Raw genomic sequence first — 17369 nt, forward strand, 5'->3', positions numbered from 1 at the left:
TGTAGCATGGTAATCCATTATATAATAAAAGGACAATGGTGGGAAGGATGGGAATGGGGAAGGATAAAAAGTTTCAGTCAGAAGGAAGATATAAATATTATTGTTACCACACACCCACTATTATTCTAGAATTTTTCTATGAGTTTATAGAATTATTTTTTTATAAAAATGAGACACTTATTTGCTACTCCATGACTTGTTCTTTATTTAAATTATCATAACTATCTTTCCATGTAAATATATATAGATCAACACTGTCAACTTAAAGATCCATACAGCCTTAATTAACTTAAGTTGTTGAATGCCCTTTTACTCCAGGAAATTTTTCTTGCAGTTACATGTGCTATAACTCAGTAAGCTGATTTATAAATGTTATGATAGAATATGAGAAACGTTAAGCCTTTAGTTCCTGTATTTGGGTAACCAAACTATAAAGTTCCAAGATATCAAACTTCTAAGAAACGTCATTGTTTCAACCATTGAAAATGATATCACCTAATTCCTTCTCAAACCAGACAGTTATACTTTATTTTTCAGTTGGTATATAAATTAATTAAACCAATATCCACTACACTTCAGTTAAGGCATGTATAAAGTGCTAGGCACAGAAGAGAGTCTGACTAGTTCTGCCTAGAGCAAGTAAAGACCACTTCAAAGAAAAAATGACATTTATGTTCAGTATAGAATATTGGATAAAGATAACACCAAAGATATTACTCATCTGTATCTAAATAAAGCATTTGTTTCAAAGTCAAAGCATTACTCTCAGAGAAATTCCAAATTAATACAAATATCCATAAAACACATGGATTTAGAGTTGAAGTCAAAGTTTAACTCTTCTTTGTAGGGTTACGACTAGATATGGCTCATATCTAGGCATACCCCACAAAGCTTCATGTGGTCATACATGGGGTCTTTCAGAGGTGGTTGGAACTAGGATGTGTGATGCTGAGATTAAGGATGTGATGCTAGTATTTAGGGTGTCCCACCCTGGGTATAAGTGCTACCCAACCAAAAGGCAGGTAACGTGGATGGAATACAAGGGTTAGAAAGAAGGTTTGCTGCTGTTTCTGTTTTGCTCCTTGCTGCTGCAGTCTTCTGCTTGCTATTCCATGAACTGTCTATCCTCTGCAGTGTCCCTCTGCTGTGTCATCCTGCCTTAGAGCCAACCAACTATGGACTGAAACTTCTATTAAGTGTAAGCCAGAATAAACCTTTCCTCATTTAACTTTGGGTGTTAAATATTTTGTCTTAGTGATGAGAAGAGTATTTTAAGACAGATTTTGGAACTGAGAAATGGGGCTATTCCTGTGATGGCACCTGCACCTGACCATTTGTTTCAGAAGCCCTTGGGAGTGCCTAGTGGGAAGATTTTTCGAGATGCCAGCTGAAGAAGAGCCCTAGAATGCTTGAAACTGTACTTGGTAGGAGACAGAATTGCTGCTCAGAAAAACCAAGCAGAAGAGGTTTCTGTTGTAAAGAAGGACTGCATTGACTGTTGGACTATCGATCATGTGTGTTATATTCGAACAGAAAATTTGCCCTCATTTTGCTCTTGTCCAGAGACTACTTGAAACTGAGATTGAAGGCTGCAGACTAGGCCAAAGGTGCAGTGGAAACCCTGGAAAGTTGAAGAAGCTGGGAACATGGATCATCTGAGGAAAACTGCAGAGAGAGCAGAGCCTGAGCAAGAGAGAAGCCATGGGAGCTATGCACCAGCAGTGCCATAGGGGCAGAGCCACCCAAATCCTTTGGAGTTCACATCTTTCCACAAATTGCTCTAGATGCTAGATATGCAACCACAGGACTTAATGCTTTCTTGGGCTGGATTTTGGACTTGCTGTTCCTTTCTATCCCTCTATTTGTACCTTTTGGAATGCTAATATTTATCGCATGCCATTATATGTTGGAAGTGTTTAACTTTCATGTATACAGGGACTCCCAGCTAAGAGTTTGCCTTAAATCTTAGAGGAAACTTTGAATGTGGACTTTTTAGCAATACTGAAACTGTTAGGAATTTGGCAAGTCTTAGAGATGGACTAAATGACTTTTTCATAAAGGGATGTGCATGAGTCTTTGGCAGGCTGGCGTGAACTGTTATGGCTTGTACCTAGATGCCCCCTCACAGTCTTATGTGGTCATAGCTGGGGCTTTTCACAAGTGTCTGTTTCTAGGGTATGTGATGCTAGGATTAAATTGTGTGATGTTTAGACTAGGTAGCATGGAATATAAGGGACAGAAAGAGGACTGATGCTGTTTCTTTGCTACTTTTCTGCCATGCTCTTTCTGCCTACCATGAATTTATTTCCTCTGCAATGCTCCTCTGCCTTGCCATGCTGCCTTAGAGCCAGCCAACTATGGACTGAAATCCTTACAAAGCACAAGCCAAAATAAACCTTTCCTGCTTTAACTTTGAGTTTTGGATATTTTGTCTCAGCAACACAAAAATTAACTCATATAGGCATAGAAAAGAGTCTGACTAATTCTGACTTGAACAAGTAGAGAATGCATCAAGGGAAAAAGTGACATTTGTTTTTAGTCTAGAATATTGGATAAAGGCAATACCAAAGATGTGATTTGTCTGTATCTAAAGTATTTGCTATAAAATCAAAACATTAGCCTCAGAAAAGAAATTTTAAATTAATGTCAGTAGTATGTAAAACACATGGATTTAGACTGAAGTCAAAGTTTAACTCTACTTCATGTGGATAATACTCCTAGTTACTTTAGTCAATATAGTTATTTTTAGTCAGTATATCTTTAGTTATCATGATTAGTGGAGAGCCTCAGGCAACTCTCTAATCCAATCTCTTGCTACTGGTTTTAAGGAGAATGAGATGGAAGAATATAATTGGATGAGTACTAACCTAATGTCAGAAAGAACAACTCTCAATGTATAGTCACTAGCCATGTATTGTCATCATCACTTTTTTGGAGAAAAGCGGGCATTGTTGGGAATGTTCTAGGAAAATTCTAGTTACAGGCTTCAAAATGGGATGGTAACAAAGAACAGTGAGCTGTTCCAAAAGAGAAAGTTTGACCATGCAATGTGACTCCAGGTCACAAACCACCAGCTTGTCCAGCTTTTGTTCATTATGTCAGTATCTCTGAAGAAGTTTTTTCAAACCTCAGATTCCCCAAAATCAAAAAAGTATGGATAATAATGCCCTCCATTTTTCCAAAAGAATTGTAAGAACTGAATAATATCTTTAAGAGCCCATATAAAATGTTAAAGGACATTAATGAAGACTGCTGTGTAACAACTTCAGTCTCAACAACTCTGTCAGTCCCTACTCTACATTTCAGCTCCAACACTGGCCCTCTGTGACTTGTCCTGAGTCTCAACTTCTTCATCTGTAAAATAGGAACAGCTGTATGTATATGAGTTTGGAGAATCAGAAGACAAAATGTGGATGAGAACAAACTTACAATCCAAAAGGCTACCATTGATCTGACATGCACAATTCAGCCATCATATTTGTTGATACACTGAAATGCTATGATATTGGTTGATAAAAACCCTCTGACAAACTCCCTATTCTGTTTTCTGTCACATCCTGGACCCTGTATTCCTCAGACTCCCTTTCCACAACATTCCCTACTCATGACATAGTGTTAACATCTGGATGAATAGTTGCCTCTGCTCCAGTGTACAGCTGAATTCAAATCTACATTTAACTATGACCCCAGTAAACAAGGTAGGAAAATCTGTTTCCAGTTGCAAGACCTCTTATGGTTGGTTTATTTATTTATTCAAAAAAATTAGCTAAAGAGACTTAATGCAACAAATAATGCTTAGTTCAGTGGTTGACTATTGAGTTCAGGCTGGCCACAGTACATACAGAACCCAGCTCTCTGAAAGGGCTGGCCAGATCTTTCTTCTCCTGCTATTATGCCAGTCTGATAGAGCAATCTTGCCTGTTAGAAATACTTCTGGGAACTATGAGGACACTCTTGCAACAAAAATGTAGCTAAAAAAGCTAGAAATGTCACAATAGTAATAGAAAAGAATGAATGATGGCAAGGGAGAGGGGGGGAAGAAAGGAAAGAGAAAGAGAAGAGGAAGGAGGAAGAAAGAGAGATGGGGGAAAGGGAAGAACAATCAGAAGTACTAAAATACAATGGGGGAACCTAGAGGGCCAAATTAACAAAGAAAAACAAAAAAAGGTAAGAATCCATTTTATGTCTTGGCACCAAGGGGATGGGAAGCAATACAATTTCACTGTATTTACAAAGGCAAGCTGGATGGAGGAAAGCAGATAATTATTTCATGTACTTTGAATGCTTCACCTTGCAAAAAATCCAAATAAACTGAAAGGAATCCTCATAAGGGCAACAAAAGCATTTAAGGTTATGAAAACAGTTCATCAAATACATTTTCTAAGAATCTATACCTTCTAAATAGTGAGAACTATTATTAACCTTGCCCAAAATGGTGGAAATTATGGAAAAGTTCAAATGGTTGTCCCCTAGAAGACATCCTGTAAGATATTGTGTTTTACCAAGGTGAAAGTAGAGAAGTTATATATTTTTATTTCTGATTCTCACAAGGAGTTATTCAGAAGTAGATTCACTCTTTTCTTGAGATTAACTGATCTAAACAGGGAATTTGTTACTCTGATAAACAGTGTTATTGAAAAACTTGTGGTCAACTTAACACCAGCTGAATTAAATCAACATGGTGCTGAGTGTAGAAGGCCCACTTGAGGAAAGTTTCCAGCATAAAAGGAGATGTGGAGAGGAAGAGTGGGGCACTGTGGGTCGTCTTAAGTGCCAATGGTTTGAAGCCATTTGTTCTCCTGGAGGAGCTTGTTGTGACTAGTTTCCCCAATATGAATTCGGCCATTATCATACCAGCAGTTCCGAACCTTGTTGGTGACAGTGGCTGTGGTTCACTTTGGGGGAGCTCTGGTCCCTAACTTGAGCATCGCTTCCTGGCTCTGGAGGGGAAGATGTGTACTGTTTAATCTCCAGGAGAAGCTTGTCATGCTGACTTCCAGACATGTACTTGATTGTTATCGTTGGAGAAGCTCGAGACCTCAATGTCCCTGAAAATGGCTGTGGTACTTTTCAGTTGGCCCTGATTCTTATTTTGAGCATTGCTTCTTGAATCCAGTATAGACGTGTCAACCTACTAGCACAGACCATTCATCCCACTCGCTTACGACTTTCTAGCTTCCACCACTAACCTTTGGGTCTTCCCAGTGCAGATCCATAAAACAGACCAACATGAATTCTTGTCGTGGGCGCTAGGCCTCCAGCTGGACTCATGGGAGGTATTGTCATGGGCTGGACTCCTGCTGGACATTGTCATGGAGCTCTTGGCTGGTTTTTGGAGGTCTTTAGTGTTGTGGACATATTTCCTGCACCTTCTTGTATTTAACTCTGGGCGACCACCATCATAAAATAATATTATAAATTCTATGTCCTGTTTGTAATTGTTCTCCTTGCAACCCCTGACTACAACAAACAGGAAAATAGGATCCACTCTCATTTGCTTTAGATCAAGAATGTATTCCCCTTAATATTTACAATTGTAAGATTTACAATTGTAATTTACAATTACAATTCATGTTGGTCTCTGATAATATTTTGTGTAATTTTTTTTACATATTTTGGGGAGGGGTTTCCTCAAAATCTTCATTAAGTATGTGTTGGCCATTGCTATAAAAGCATTTAATTTTGATATATGCATTTCTTTGGTTAAATAGTTCAAAATATTATGGGTTACTATGGGTTGTAAGAAAACCCATTCTATCATGCAAAATAACCATAATTGACATGTAAAAGAGATATGAATGACTGTGTATTTTACCATGTTTCACGATTCTAAAATAATACTGAAAGGCAAGGAGTCCATATTTTGTGCTTTGATATATCTCCAGCCCTTCTTTTACTTTTTATTTTGATACAGGGTCTCACTGAATCCCTAAGTTGCCCCAGCTGGGCTTGTACTTGCTTTCTGCCTCAGCCTCCTAAAGTGCTGGGATTACAGGCATATGCCACCATGCCTGGCTTCCACATATTCTTTATTTCAAATTTGAATCATTAAAGCATTTGATAGAAGGACTATAGTTATTAGCACTATATTACTATTGAAAAAATAACTTTTAATATCAACCTAATGGTCACTTGGATAATTCTAGGACTACTTGTGTGGGGCATTTCTTCTTGTACCAATTCCCTCTTTGTAGTAGGAGTACAGACAATATCTGAGTTGCTCATTAGGGTTAATTCACAGTTTTGTTTGGTATGCAATTTGAGTGAAAAGTAATGATTTCAGGCACTTTCAAGTCTCATACAGTAATTAAAGGAAATTATTTAATATTTTTTCTCTTTTAATAATTTCTAGTATAAAAAGCAAAAGGAGGAATATTTAACTTTTAAATTACTATTGTGGAATCTCAGTAATTTACCTAGAATAAAAATTCTTAGATCTTTTTATTCAAATCTAGCTCCTAAAATGCTTTCTTTAAAACCCTGACACAATGGCTGAGTTCAGAAAAAGTCTTAAAAACAATTCAGTTACAAACCTTGGCCTTTAAAACCACCAAAAGTGTCACTGATGTCATCACTTTTTTGTAAATTCTCTTTTTGACACACAACATTTCTCTTTAATGCATTAAAATTTAATCATTCCATAATCCATCTCGTTTTATCATATCCTTAACTCATGAAAAGACTGAACACTAAAAATTGATGATTGTATAAGATGTTAGATGGCAGTGGCCAAGTGTAAAGGAATCAGAAGGTGCTGACAACAATCCACACATTTTACTGCATGGCAGACCTTAACTAACACCTTTTGACTTCATCTAGTGGCTTTGCATGCTTTAAGCAGGATAAAAAAATGAAAATAAAGTGAAAGTTGAGTTCGTTAGTGAATTAATTCAAAACCACTCATTGTTGTTTCTCTGCTAAAGAAAGATGAAATATGACTGTTATTCAGAGCTAGTAGAAAAAAATCATAAGTTTAATCTTACTCTTTACAGTGAGTTTTATACAGAGGAACATTTTGGTCCCAGTTTAATGGAACTTTAATTCCCACAATCCATTTCATAACTCCATAGGCTCACATATTTTTCCAGAAGAATCAGATCAAAAAGTGTGCTAGGTTTCATACAAAATGATACAGTATTGGTTAAAATATCATAAAGTGTAAGCCCAAGTGAATAGAACAGTACCTTTACTTTGTTAAATAAAGGTCAGTGTATTTATTTACTGTCAGAGTTTCTGCATAACTGAACCAGAAATTCAGCAGGATGAAAAATTGCCAAGATTTGCAAGAAAAAAAAAATAATTAATCTTGGCTAGCGATGTCCTTAAAAAGAGCCAATTTAGCCATTTTAAATATACAGTACATTACACAAATTAGAGGAGTACCAGGACTGCAGGCACCTTCCATTTCTAATAACAGTCTTTATGGTTAACTCTTCTAAAAAGGCAACCTTTCAAACAAAAGAAAAATTTGCAGGATCAAAAAAGTGTCTTCTCAGTAGGTGGATTAGTTTAGATAAGATGCAAATGATACAAATTATACTTAAATCCAAAGTTATAACTATTATGATTTTGGGATGGGAAAATTCTGCAGTTAATTTCCTAATTTAAAAAGTGGACTTGCAATGAGACACAGTTCTTTGGCTTTATAATTATAAATAAAAGTTTCAGAAATTACTCATTTGCTGAGTTGATTGAATTGTCAGTGCTTGATATACTTTGATTTGATTTTAAACATTTGACAAAGTCTCACATCTTCACAGGAACTAGATGAAAAATGTAATGGCTTGATAATGGTAGACGGAAGGAGTAAAGGTAATGGGAGGATGAAAACTGGACAGAAGGGAAACGAGCCTGGAGAGTATTGTAAGAGTTCAGATAAGAATTGAGAGCAACTCACAGCAGAAAGGTGCTGAAAGAAATAACTTTGAAAGGCAGTACATCCCAATAAACTCATGAAAAGTGGAAAATATTAAAAACTGAAAAGTGGATTTAATGTACATCATTTACTGAAATCATAGCTTCTCAACACAGCCCAAGCATGGTAATTATTTACTCTTGTGCTCACATGGCTGGCTGGGAGCCATGGCTGCCTGCCACTGCTCAGCTTCCCAAGAAAATTTTGTAGCACATATTGCTGGCCAAGGAAAAGATCAAAATTCAAAATGCACTTTCTACCAAATGCATATTGCTTTCACACCACCAGAAAACTGGAAATTCATAGATTGAATCATTATATGTTTAGAACCTCTATTTAGACTTTAATATTTCTGTTCTCTGTGGCTTCACCTGGATGTGCTGATTTCTTGCCTTGTTTTTGCAATTCTCTAAAAGATCTTTTGGATCCATATCATGTCTCTGGGCACATGAGTCTGGGGCTTCCTGTTCTGCCATCTCACTCTTGTGACCCCAGCTTCCACTTTTTATTCAATAGATTTCTTACCTTGAATTTTTTGTATCAATTTTGTTTTATTTCTGAAAGTGTGAATTTAAAAAATGCAAATTCAACTGGGCAAGGTGGTGTGTGCATGTTATCCTAGTACTTGGGAGGTTGAAGCAAGAGGATCATTGCAAGTCCAGGACCAGCCTGGGCTACAAAGTGAGCTCAAGGCCAGCCTAAACTGCATAGCAAGACCCTGTCTCAAAAAAAAAAGAAAGAAAGAAAAAAAATCATGAAATAATGAGGAAAAATCTTTTATTTCCAAGAGAGAAAAACACATGATAATCACTGATTTATGATACTATATTTTAAATTTTTTCTAGAATAAAAATCAACCTATATATATATATATATATATTCACATATATAATTCTCTCACTACTGTGACCTCTCCTAAACTCTTAACAAAAGCACTTTGTTATGGTATAATAAATAAATTAGCATTGCAAATTATCATAGAACAGACATTTAAAATGTCACTTATCACTACAGATAAGAAAAATTGAGAAATAAATTGATTTTAGCTTCACTTTTTTCTTTCACTCTTTAGGCATTAGGATTTTTGTCTTCTTATGGAATAGGAATGGATTATAATCAAGCCAAGGTAAGGTCAATTCTATTTTCTGTAGTTTCTTTTAAAATGACATTGAGTAAAACCTATTCTTTAAGTTAAGGACTTACTCTACCATGGTGATTAAAAGTACCAATTCAACACAAATTTAGCATTCTTCTACCTTTGGTTTCTTAAAGTGTCATATTTCAGATTCTTAATTGAAAGTAGGTAATACCTATCTTACAGAGATTTTATGGTGATAAAATATTATATGCAATTAACTTTTCACAGTCTGATAACTTTAGGAGGCAGCTTTCTTAAAAGAACATAGTAAAATTTGGAGTTTATTTTGGAGTGTTTTAATATTCACTGCTGGGTTATTACACTTCTAGGTCTCTTCCCAAAAGAGTTAAAGACATCATAGTACATTGATCCACGCATGTCTGTGTTTACTGCAACTCATAATAGCTAAATCTTAGAAGTGAACTGTATGTTCATAAACTGATGAAGGGATAAAGAATATGTGTTATTTGTACTCAATGGAGTACTGCTCTGCCATAAAGGAGGATACACCTGAGTCACCTGTAGCAAAATATATACATCTTGACATCATAATGTTAAGTGAAATGAATTAGACACACAAGCTTAAATATGACATGATAGCCACGTACAGTGGTGTACACATGGAATTCAAGCCCTCTGGAGGTGGACACAGGAAGATATCTTGAGTTCAAGGCCAACCTGGGCTATGTAGTGAGTTCAAGGCCAGCCTGAACTACAGTGAGAACCTGTCTCAAAAACAAAACCAAACAAAATACATGATTTTTCATATGTGAGAAACCAAAGATATAAATATAGAGCAAAACAAAAGATAAAACAAGAGATAGATCTTTTTGCAAAAGAGAATGGGATCAAGAGATGGAGGGAGGGAGGGGAAGAGAGAAGAAAAGAGATGAAAAGGAAAGGATTAAGATGTGTTATGGACATATACCAATCACCATGGATGAAAATAATCATTACATACTGCAATTCTGTGTACTAACAAAATAAAGTAAGCTTCATTGATGGGGTAGAGGCAAAAAAAGCAATAGTTGGCTAATCTTTCCAATCTGGATAACCAAAATAATTTTTTTAAATTTTAGGCACTGATATATTATAGCTTTGGAAGTGCTGGAGGAAGTATGATGTCTCAGATGATTTTGGTTTGTAAATTAAATATTCTTCCACCATAACAAGTATATTATACAAAAGCATTATTTGAATATTAAGAATATATATATATACTTGTGTTTTAGGGGTACAGATATTTGTCAGGAATCAACGTGCTACAGGATTGTGAAATTGCTCTAAATCACTACAAGAAAGTGGCAGATTATAGTGAGTCATCTTCATAATTTATTTTAAGATAAACAGACATTGGTATGGGAGTGAATAGTCCAGTGATAGAGTATTTGTCTAGCATGTGCAGAACTCTGGGTTCAATCTTCAGTATAGCCAAAAATACAAATGGCCAAAAAAAAAAAGCCTTGATTGCACTTTTAAAAAATCAATACTAGATTTTAAATAAACTTATGAGAATAGTAAGTCTCCACTTTTAATATTTATTATAATACAATGTAGAGCTTCTATTTAAGTTTTTTTTTTGGTGTGTGTGCCAGGGATTGAACTCATAACTTCGCACTTGCCAGGCAGGCACTTAAGCCACTGAGCTAAATCCCCTGCCCCTATTTAAGTTATTTTTTGAAAAATTTTAAATCTTATGTTCATCTTTTTTCTTGCTATATATTCCAAATATTTCTGTTTTACTTGTTCTTGCAATGTTCATTTCTGAATAAATAAATAAATAAATATTAGTTTCCATAAATTTAACATTTAAAATATAAGATGGTTCATTACATTTTCTAGTGAAATGAATACAGGGTATTTATACTGCAAAGATCTATTAATGCACTTGAGAACAATCCAGGCAATCATTATTCTATTACCGTATCATTTACCTACAAAAAGTAGAGCAGAAGGCTAAAAACTATTCCTAAGATCATTCTAAAAGTCATACGTAACATCTCATACTACAACATCATTGAAGATTATGTAATAGAGCTTTTCAAAAGATCTTCCAACCAGTGAATAAAGTCAACTTGTTTAATTTCTGTAATCAGAATAACATCAGCACCTGGGGAGCTATGGGAATTTGAGAAAAGGAGGAAGAAAAAACTACTTTTGAATTTAAAATGTCTCACAAGATCATTTCATGTCCTTAAAGCATCTGGAATTATTAAGTCTATTTTTTAAGGAAAATTCAAGCATATTTATTTTTAGGTTATAAGAATAACCAAGGAGTACTTATTCTTATGTTGTAGTTTCAGTCCTAGAAAAAGTCAGTGATAAGGAGGTCAGTTGTCAGCTTCTACAGTCTCTTTTCATTAATCTCCTTGGCCAAGATATTGAGAAGTCTGCTAGATATGAATAATATGTATATGAGTTGCAAAGAATAACTGGGTTCCTTGCACTTTTCTCAGAACCAAATAAACAAAAATCACAAATTTCTATTCCCCATGGGTCTTCCCTCTCTGTTACTAGATTTCTGCAGATTTAAGCTGATAATAATGTTTCTTCTAAGTTAACTGCTACCTCTTGCAGCCTGTGCTTTCTAGTTTTCTGGTTTGTTTCTGTTCACAGTTGCTGACAAACTGGAAAAAAATGAAGGCATTCCAGTGGAAAAAGTGAGACTAACCGAGAGACCTGAAAATTTGAGTTCTAACAGTGAGATTTTGGATTGGGACTTATACCAATACTATAAATTTTTGGCAGAAAGAGGAGATGTTCAGATACAAGTAATGTATACAGATGGGACTGAATTATTAAAGCATGCAAGTTACAAGGGAATTGGTTCTTTCTGAGTGCAAGAGAGATTAACAATGCCCCCCACCTTGAATGGGAAAAGGAAGAAACATTCTTTCCTTTTTGCCCTCCTCCTGTTTTGTCCCATCACCTACAGCTCCTCCAGCTTATTGAAGAGCTAGTTACCATAGTAATGGCAAGGTTTATTTTTGAATTTCTTTCTGAGACATTAATTTTTTAAAACCTTAGACTTTAATTACAGAAAAAATGCAATATCTACTGCTGGTTTTAATACAGATGAACTCCTACAAGGATCCTAAGAGGAGACAGCATTTGTGTGATCTTTGTGAGCTAAGAGTTAAAGCCCCTATTTTCCTCTGCCAGGGTGTTGCTGTGTATCATCTGGCAGACTTCCTGTCATTGAGGAAGCCAGATGCCCAATAGCAACTAATTACCCAATAAAATATATAGTCTTAAATGTTTCCCTGCTTCTTTCAAAGCATGCCAACTGCATCATACTAAATCAACATGCTATAATAAAATCATCAAGTAAATGCTTTCTTCTCTTTATGTCAATATTACTGCTAAAATCATTTTTAAAAATTATCATTCCTAGGTATCTCTTGGACAGTTACATCTAATTGGGAGGAAAGGTCTAGATCGGGATTACTATGTAAGTCACTCTTACACCTCAGTCATATGGGGGGGAAGGGTCTTGGTGAGGAAGGCTGGAGAGCTGAGGAGTTTCTAGGAAAAGCCCACGGTTCCTTCCTTGCTCAGATCTGCTTCCTAGCTTCTGAGAAAAAACAAAGCTCACCAGAGGAAGCATTTTCCTGCCTGCCTTTGTGTATAAAGAGGTAGGAACATCTGAGGAATAGCTGGGAAAGGCAGTGCCTACATACCCAACAGAACCCAGCACCTTCCCGCCCTCATACACTGTGGGGCTGGGTTAGGCCAGGAGAATATCCCCACACGCAGGCCTTGAGCAGCTCCCTTCCTCTAAGATCAGCTGTCAAAAGTCCACCTGGGAAGTTCCTTCTAAAGAGCCTGTGGACCAAGTTCATCTCCATTTAGTTAGATCAGAGGGCAGACTGATTTTTAATAAAACTAAAAAGACATTAAACTCATCTATACATTTGCAAAACTCCTTTTAGTGATTTTGCTTAACCTTTCCATATCACAGTGTGCTTAGGGTATTAATTAACCACTAAACTATATAGCAGAAGAAAAGAAAAGAGCCAATAAAACTCCCTAGGAAGGATCTTCCTCTGTAAGATGCCAGCCCCATGAGTTTTTGTCTATACTCTGATTGTTGTTTCCAGGCTCTAATCAGCACAGACCTGGAGAACGAACTGGGATTCTTTTTAAAAGATAATTTTCTAGCTCTTGTCATTTTGTAGTAGCCATGCACTTATTGTCTCAAACTCTATTTCGACATAATCACAATAGCTAAGTGATGGAAATTACTCTTTTATAAGGATGTTACATAAAAGAACGATGCCATTACTTTCCACTTTCTTGTATTCTTATTCCATGAATATGCTTTTTGTACCATATTTTGTATTTATATGAGGTACAGTAAACATCAGGTAAATGTCAAAGTTAATTTCATGAGATGTGATAAAAAGGTAGCAATTTAAATAAGCATACAAATCCCAAGACAGCTCAACTGAAGGTTTTCAGATTTTTTTAACCTAATAATAAGCAAGTTTTAGCTGCTTTGCTGGAAAATTCTGAATTCATAATATCACTCCAATGTCAGATTTCAGCCCGCAGTGAATTTCTCATGTTAATCATAGGATGCATAACTGGGAAGAATTTCTCATTTTCTATAAACATGAACTTTGACTAGGTGTCAAGGCACTCAAACCTTAGCTGTAAGAATGACACACCAATCTTTGCAAAGTATAATAATGCTCCACAAAATTATGTACTTCCAGTGAGGCTCAGTCACCATGAACACCAGGTGTTAGCCGGGGAAGGTGAAGATCAAGTACAAGTCCAGGGCCAGCCCTGAAGGAATTCAAGACCATAGTGGCAGCGGCTCAGTCAGGTTCTCCAGCAGGCTCACTCATAGAACATTTTATTATATGGATTTTATAAAGTATCTGAGGCTGCAGAAATAAATTGCTACAAGGTTCACAGCTTGGAAGTAAGGCTAAGTAGAATTTGAGCTCAGGCCTTCAGCACTCAAAACTTGCACTCTATTAACTTTTATTTCATTTTGACCCTTATCCTCCCCAAAACTACAGCTTTAAAGATCATTTTAACCATTCGTTAAGGAAAAAGAGGGAAGGACATGATCACTAGGTTCTTCATATCCACCTTTCTGACAGCTGGTTTGGCCTCCAGCTTTCCATCTAGACATCCCAAGAGGGCAAGTTTAACAATTTCAGCAGCTGAGGACTGACTCTGGGGCAAGTGTCACCCTCAACCTAATGAACCTGAACTTGATGAAAAGCCTCCGTCAAAATCTCAAACCCTAAGACTGATTTCACTTAGTCTATGTAGCAAACCACTTCCAAGCTTAAATGGATTTAAACAATTTATTTAATTCTTGATTTAGCATGCCAGCAATTTTGACTAGGCTCAACTGAGTAATTCTGGTCTGAGCCAGTCTAAGCTAATTTAAACCAGGTTTACTCATGTATCTGTAATTAGGGAGTACTATCCAGAGCTAGCTGGTTCATGATGGCTTTTGCAGCTAGGATGATGGGGCCACTCTTCTTGTGGTTTATCTTCCGGCCAAATGGCCGTAGAATTTCACAAAACACTGAAAGGTTCTAAAAACACAAGAGCAGAAGTCTCTTCAAGGCCTCACCTGAGAATTCATAAGTCACTTCTGCCTCAATATTTTGACCAAAGAAAGTGACAAGCCAAGCAAAATAGAATTGTTAGGGAAATTCCATGGACAGAATATTTCCTGTCAAAGTTTCTGCCTCTCACAGTTGGAGAACACTGTGGTCATTTTTGTGACTTCGCATAACTTAAAGTTGCACCAAGATCAACTTGGAATGGCAGGGGCAACCCACAAGTAAAAGGCAAGATAAGAGGCTAAACCTGATTTTCAAAAGGCTGTTACTACATCTCTTCACATGCCTAACTTCATCCTTCAAGTTGCACCTTTTTCAGAGGTGATTTTTTTGACCAACTGTATTCTTTCATTATTTATTTATTATATTGTGTTTATTTTCCTCATGGAACATAAATTATACTGATCTTTATTATTGTCTGTGTCCCCACAATGGAGTATATCTTCTTTTCTGTCGTGCTTACCACTGTGTATCTTGTATTCATAATGGTACACATGAGGTACCCAGTAAATATTTACTGAATGAATGAATGCTAGCATCCTAGATATTGTAGGCTGTTTTTCAGCCTGAAAACCACCACTTGGTTTTAGTCCACCAGTATACCATTTTAGTCCACCAAAGAAATTATTAGTAGAAGGCTCTTTCAAAATGTGATGCCTCGATTTATTACCAAGCAATATAATATCACAATACCCAGAAATAAGAACTTTACCTTTAAATTAATGTCTCTCATGAGTTGTCATCACACGCAGCATTTTCATCCTTCCCCTGATCAAATTCTTATAATTGAAAAGTATTGTATATGCAAGTCTTGATGACATTATCTTTAATTTTCTACATATAAATTTTAATATCATTTGCATACCTAAATATATGCACACTCACAATGAATTGCATTATGAAAGCAAGGGGTTTGGTGCATATTATTGAAGTGTATAAAGTATAATTAAACTTGGCAGAGGACTATATCAAATATAAAATAATATCAAAGATAAATAACTGTTTTATCTACCTTGTCACCTATTTTTTTTAAAAAGGAGCTAATATAACCCTTTTTCACACTGATTTATAGAACCCAGGATAAGAGCATTGTTCATAAATGTTTTTAAAATAATACATATTCTTGGTATTTCATTTTAGGGAAAATAGTACAAATTTATTAAAACAAATTTTCTTAAAGAAAATAAGAGTCATATTCATCTTTAAAACAGAGAGAGAGAGATGAGTTCAAACAATAAAATTTCACTGAACATAATTGCTAGGACATACTATCTTTCATCCTAAGACATTAATTTAAGACATTATTTTATATTCTGCCGAGAAAGAAGAAAACCTGCCAATATAAATTATACTATGTCATTGATAGTAAGAAATGTGCTGATTACAATGCAGTTGCTAGAGGTGTATATCTTAGCATTAATGAAATGTATGATAACAGTCTCAGTAAATACAGGAAAGGAGAAAAGAAAGAGGGAGCAAAGAAAGGGAGTCTGATTTAGAATCAGCAAAAACTTAGACTGACACATCTATCTATCTATCAAAGTAGCTTGCATGGTACTTTCAGTGATGTTTAATATGCATTTATTCAATTGAAGTAACAACATTAAGGGCAGGTAACTTTTTAAAAAAAAGAATAGAGAATTGGAATGCCAAGTAAACTGGGACAATAGAACAAAGTGAGAGAGAGGTATAATTTTTTTTATCTTTATATGATTATGACAGTCAAGGGCAGAGGAAATTCCAGGAGTTTTATTTCTTTCTGGAGAATAGACTCCTTTCTTTTAATAGTTCAAATCTTTCTCTCCAGAGTGAACTTTTTCAGAACTATGTGTTGCAAGGTAATCAAGTGTCAAATTATCAAACTACACTTTAAAAATGATGTCGTAGAAGCATGACAATGGAGCTACAAGATTCCATGAAGATTAAGGTCCAGCTCTCTTGTTTTAGAGATGCATAAATATTTATCCATTAACTCATTCTTGAAATATTTTCTGAGTGCTTAACCTGGTAGACACCATGCTAAGTACAAAATATACAACATTGGAGCAGACAATTAAATTAGCAGATGAGTTAGTGCACAGGGACAGATTGGGTTCCCTGAGATCACAGAGGAGAATCTAAATGATTCTGGGGATAATGTGGTTTGCATACATTACACACTTACTTGGGGACATATTTAGGTCTGATTCATGGATATTCATAGTAAGTAGTTTTGATAGTAATATCCTCTAATTTGGCAAATCATACACTCAGATTTTTCGAGATATTTCTTTGTCAAAATTCCCTAATGGTTATAAATATCTAGTAGCATCTATTTTCTGCCAGATAACATAAAAGTCCTTAGCCTGGTATTCAAGGATAAAGTCCCCTTACTTTGGTAAATCTTAACTTTTGAGTGTTCTAAGTCAGCCATACTGAAGTGATTACTGTTTGCCACACATACTTTAGACGTTCCCATTGCTGTTTCCTGGCTTGTTGTACTCCCTTAGCCTGCAGTGACCTGTCCATTGACCATGTCCATCTTTTGTGAGGCCTCTATCATTTTAATCTTCCTCTTCATAATGTGGAGGCTGAATGCCAAGTACATGGGAATTACATTCAGGCAGTTTATGGGACTTAAGTACTAGTGCATGACTCTGAGTATCATTAAATGAGATCAGATATTAACAAGACATTTTTATAGTGACATTGTGAAGATTAGGAAAGCAAAGACTTGTAAGCACTT

The 17369-nt window shown here is 35.8% G+C and overlaps 1 protein-coding gene across 1 annotated transcript in view; it reads left to right on the plus strand.

Annotated features, from left to right (window-relative positions):
• Nucleotides 1-17369, plus strand: part of LOC100728453 (SEL1L2 adaptor subunit of SYVN1 ubiquitin ligase) — a 46199-nt gene that overhangs the window by 1778 nt on the left and 27052 nt on the right. The window contains exons 2-6 of the mRNA XM_003476386.3: nt 8988-9041; nt 10133-10192; nt 10286-10367; nt 11670-11824; nt 12448-12504. Coding sequence (XP_003476434.3) covers nt 8988-9041; nt 10133-10192; nt 10286-10367; nt 11670-11824; nt 12448-12504 — 408 coding nt within the window. The remainder of the gene's footprint in view (nt 1-8987; nt 9042-10132; nt 10193-10285; nt 10368-11669; nt 11825-12447; nt 12505-17369) is intronic.

Source organism: Cavia porcellus, unplaced genomic scaffold (assembly GCF_034190915.1).
Source record: "Cavia porcellus strain 051 isolate PalLab524CR breed Dunkin Hartley unplaced genomic scaffold, mCavPor4.1 scaffold_5, whole genome shotgun sequence".
Taxonomy (NCBI): Eukaryota; Metazoa; Chordata; class Mammalia; order Rodentia; family Caviidae; genus Cavia; species Cavia porcellus.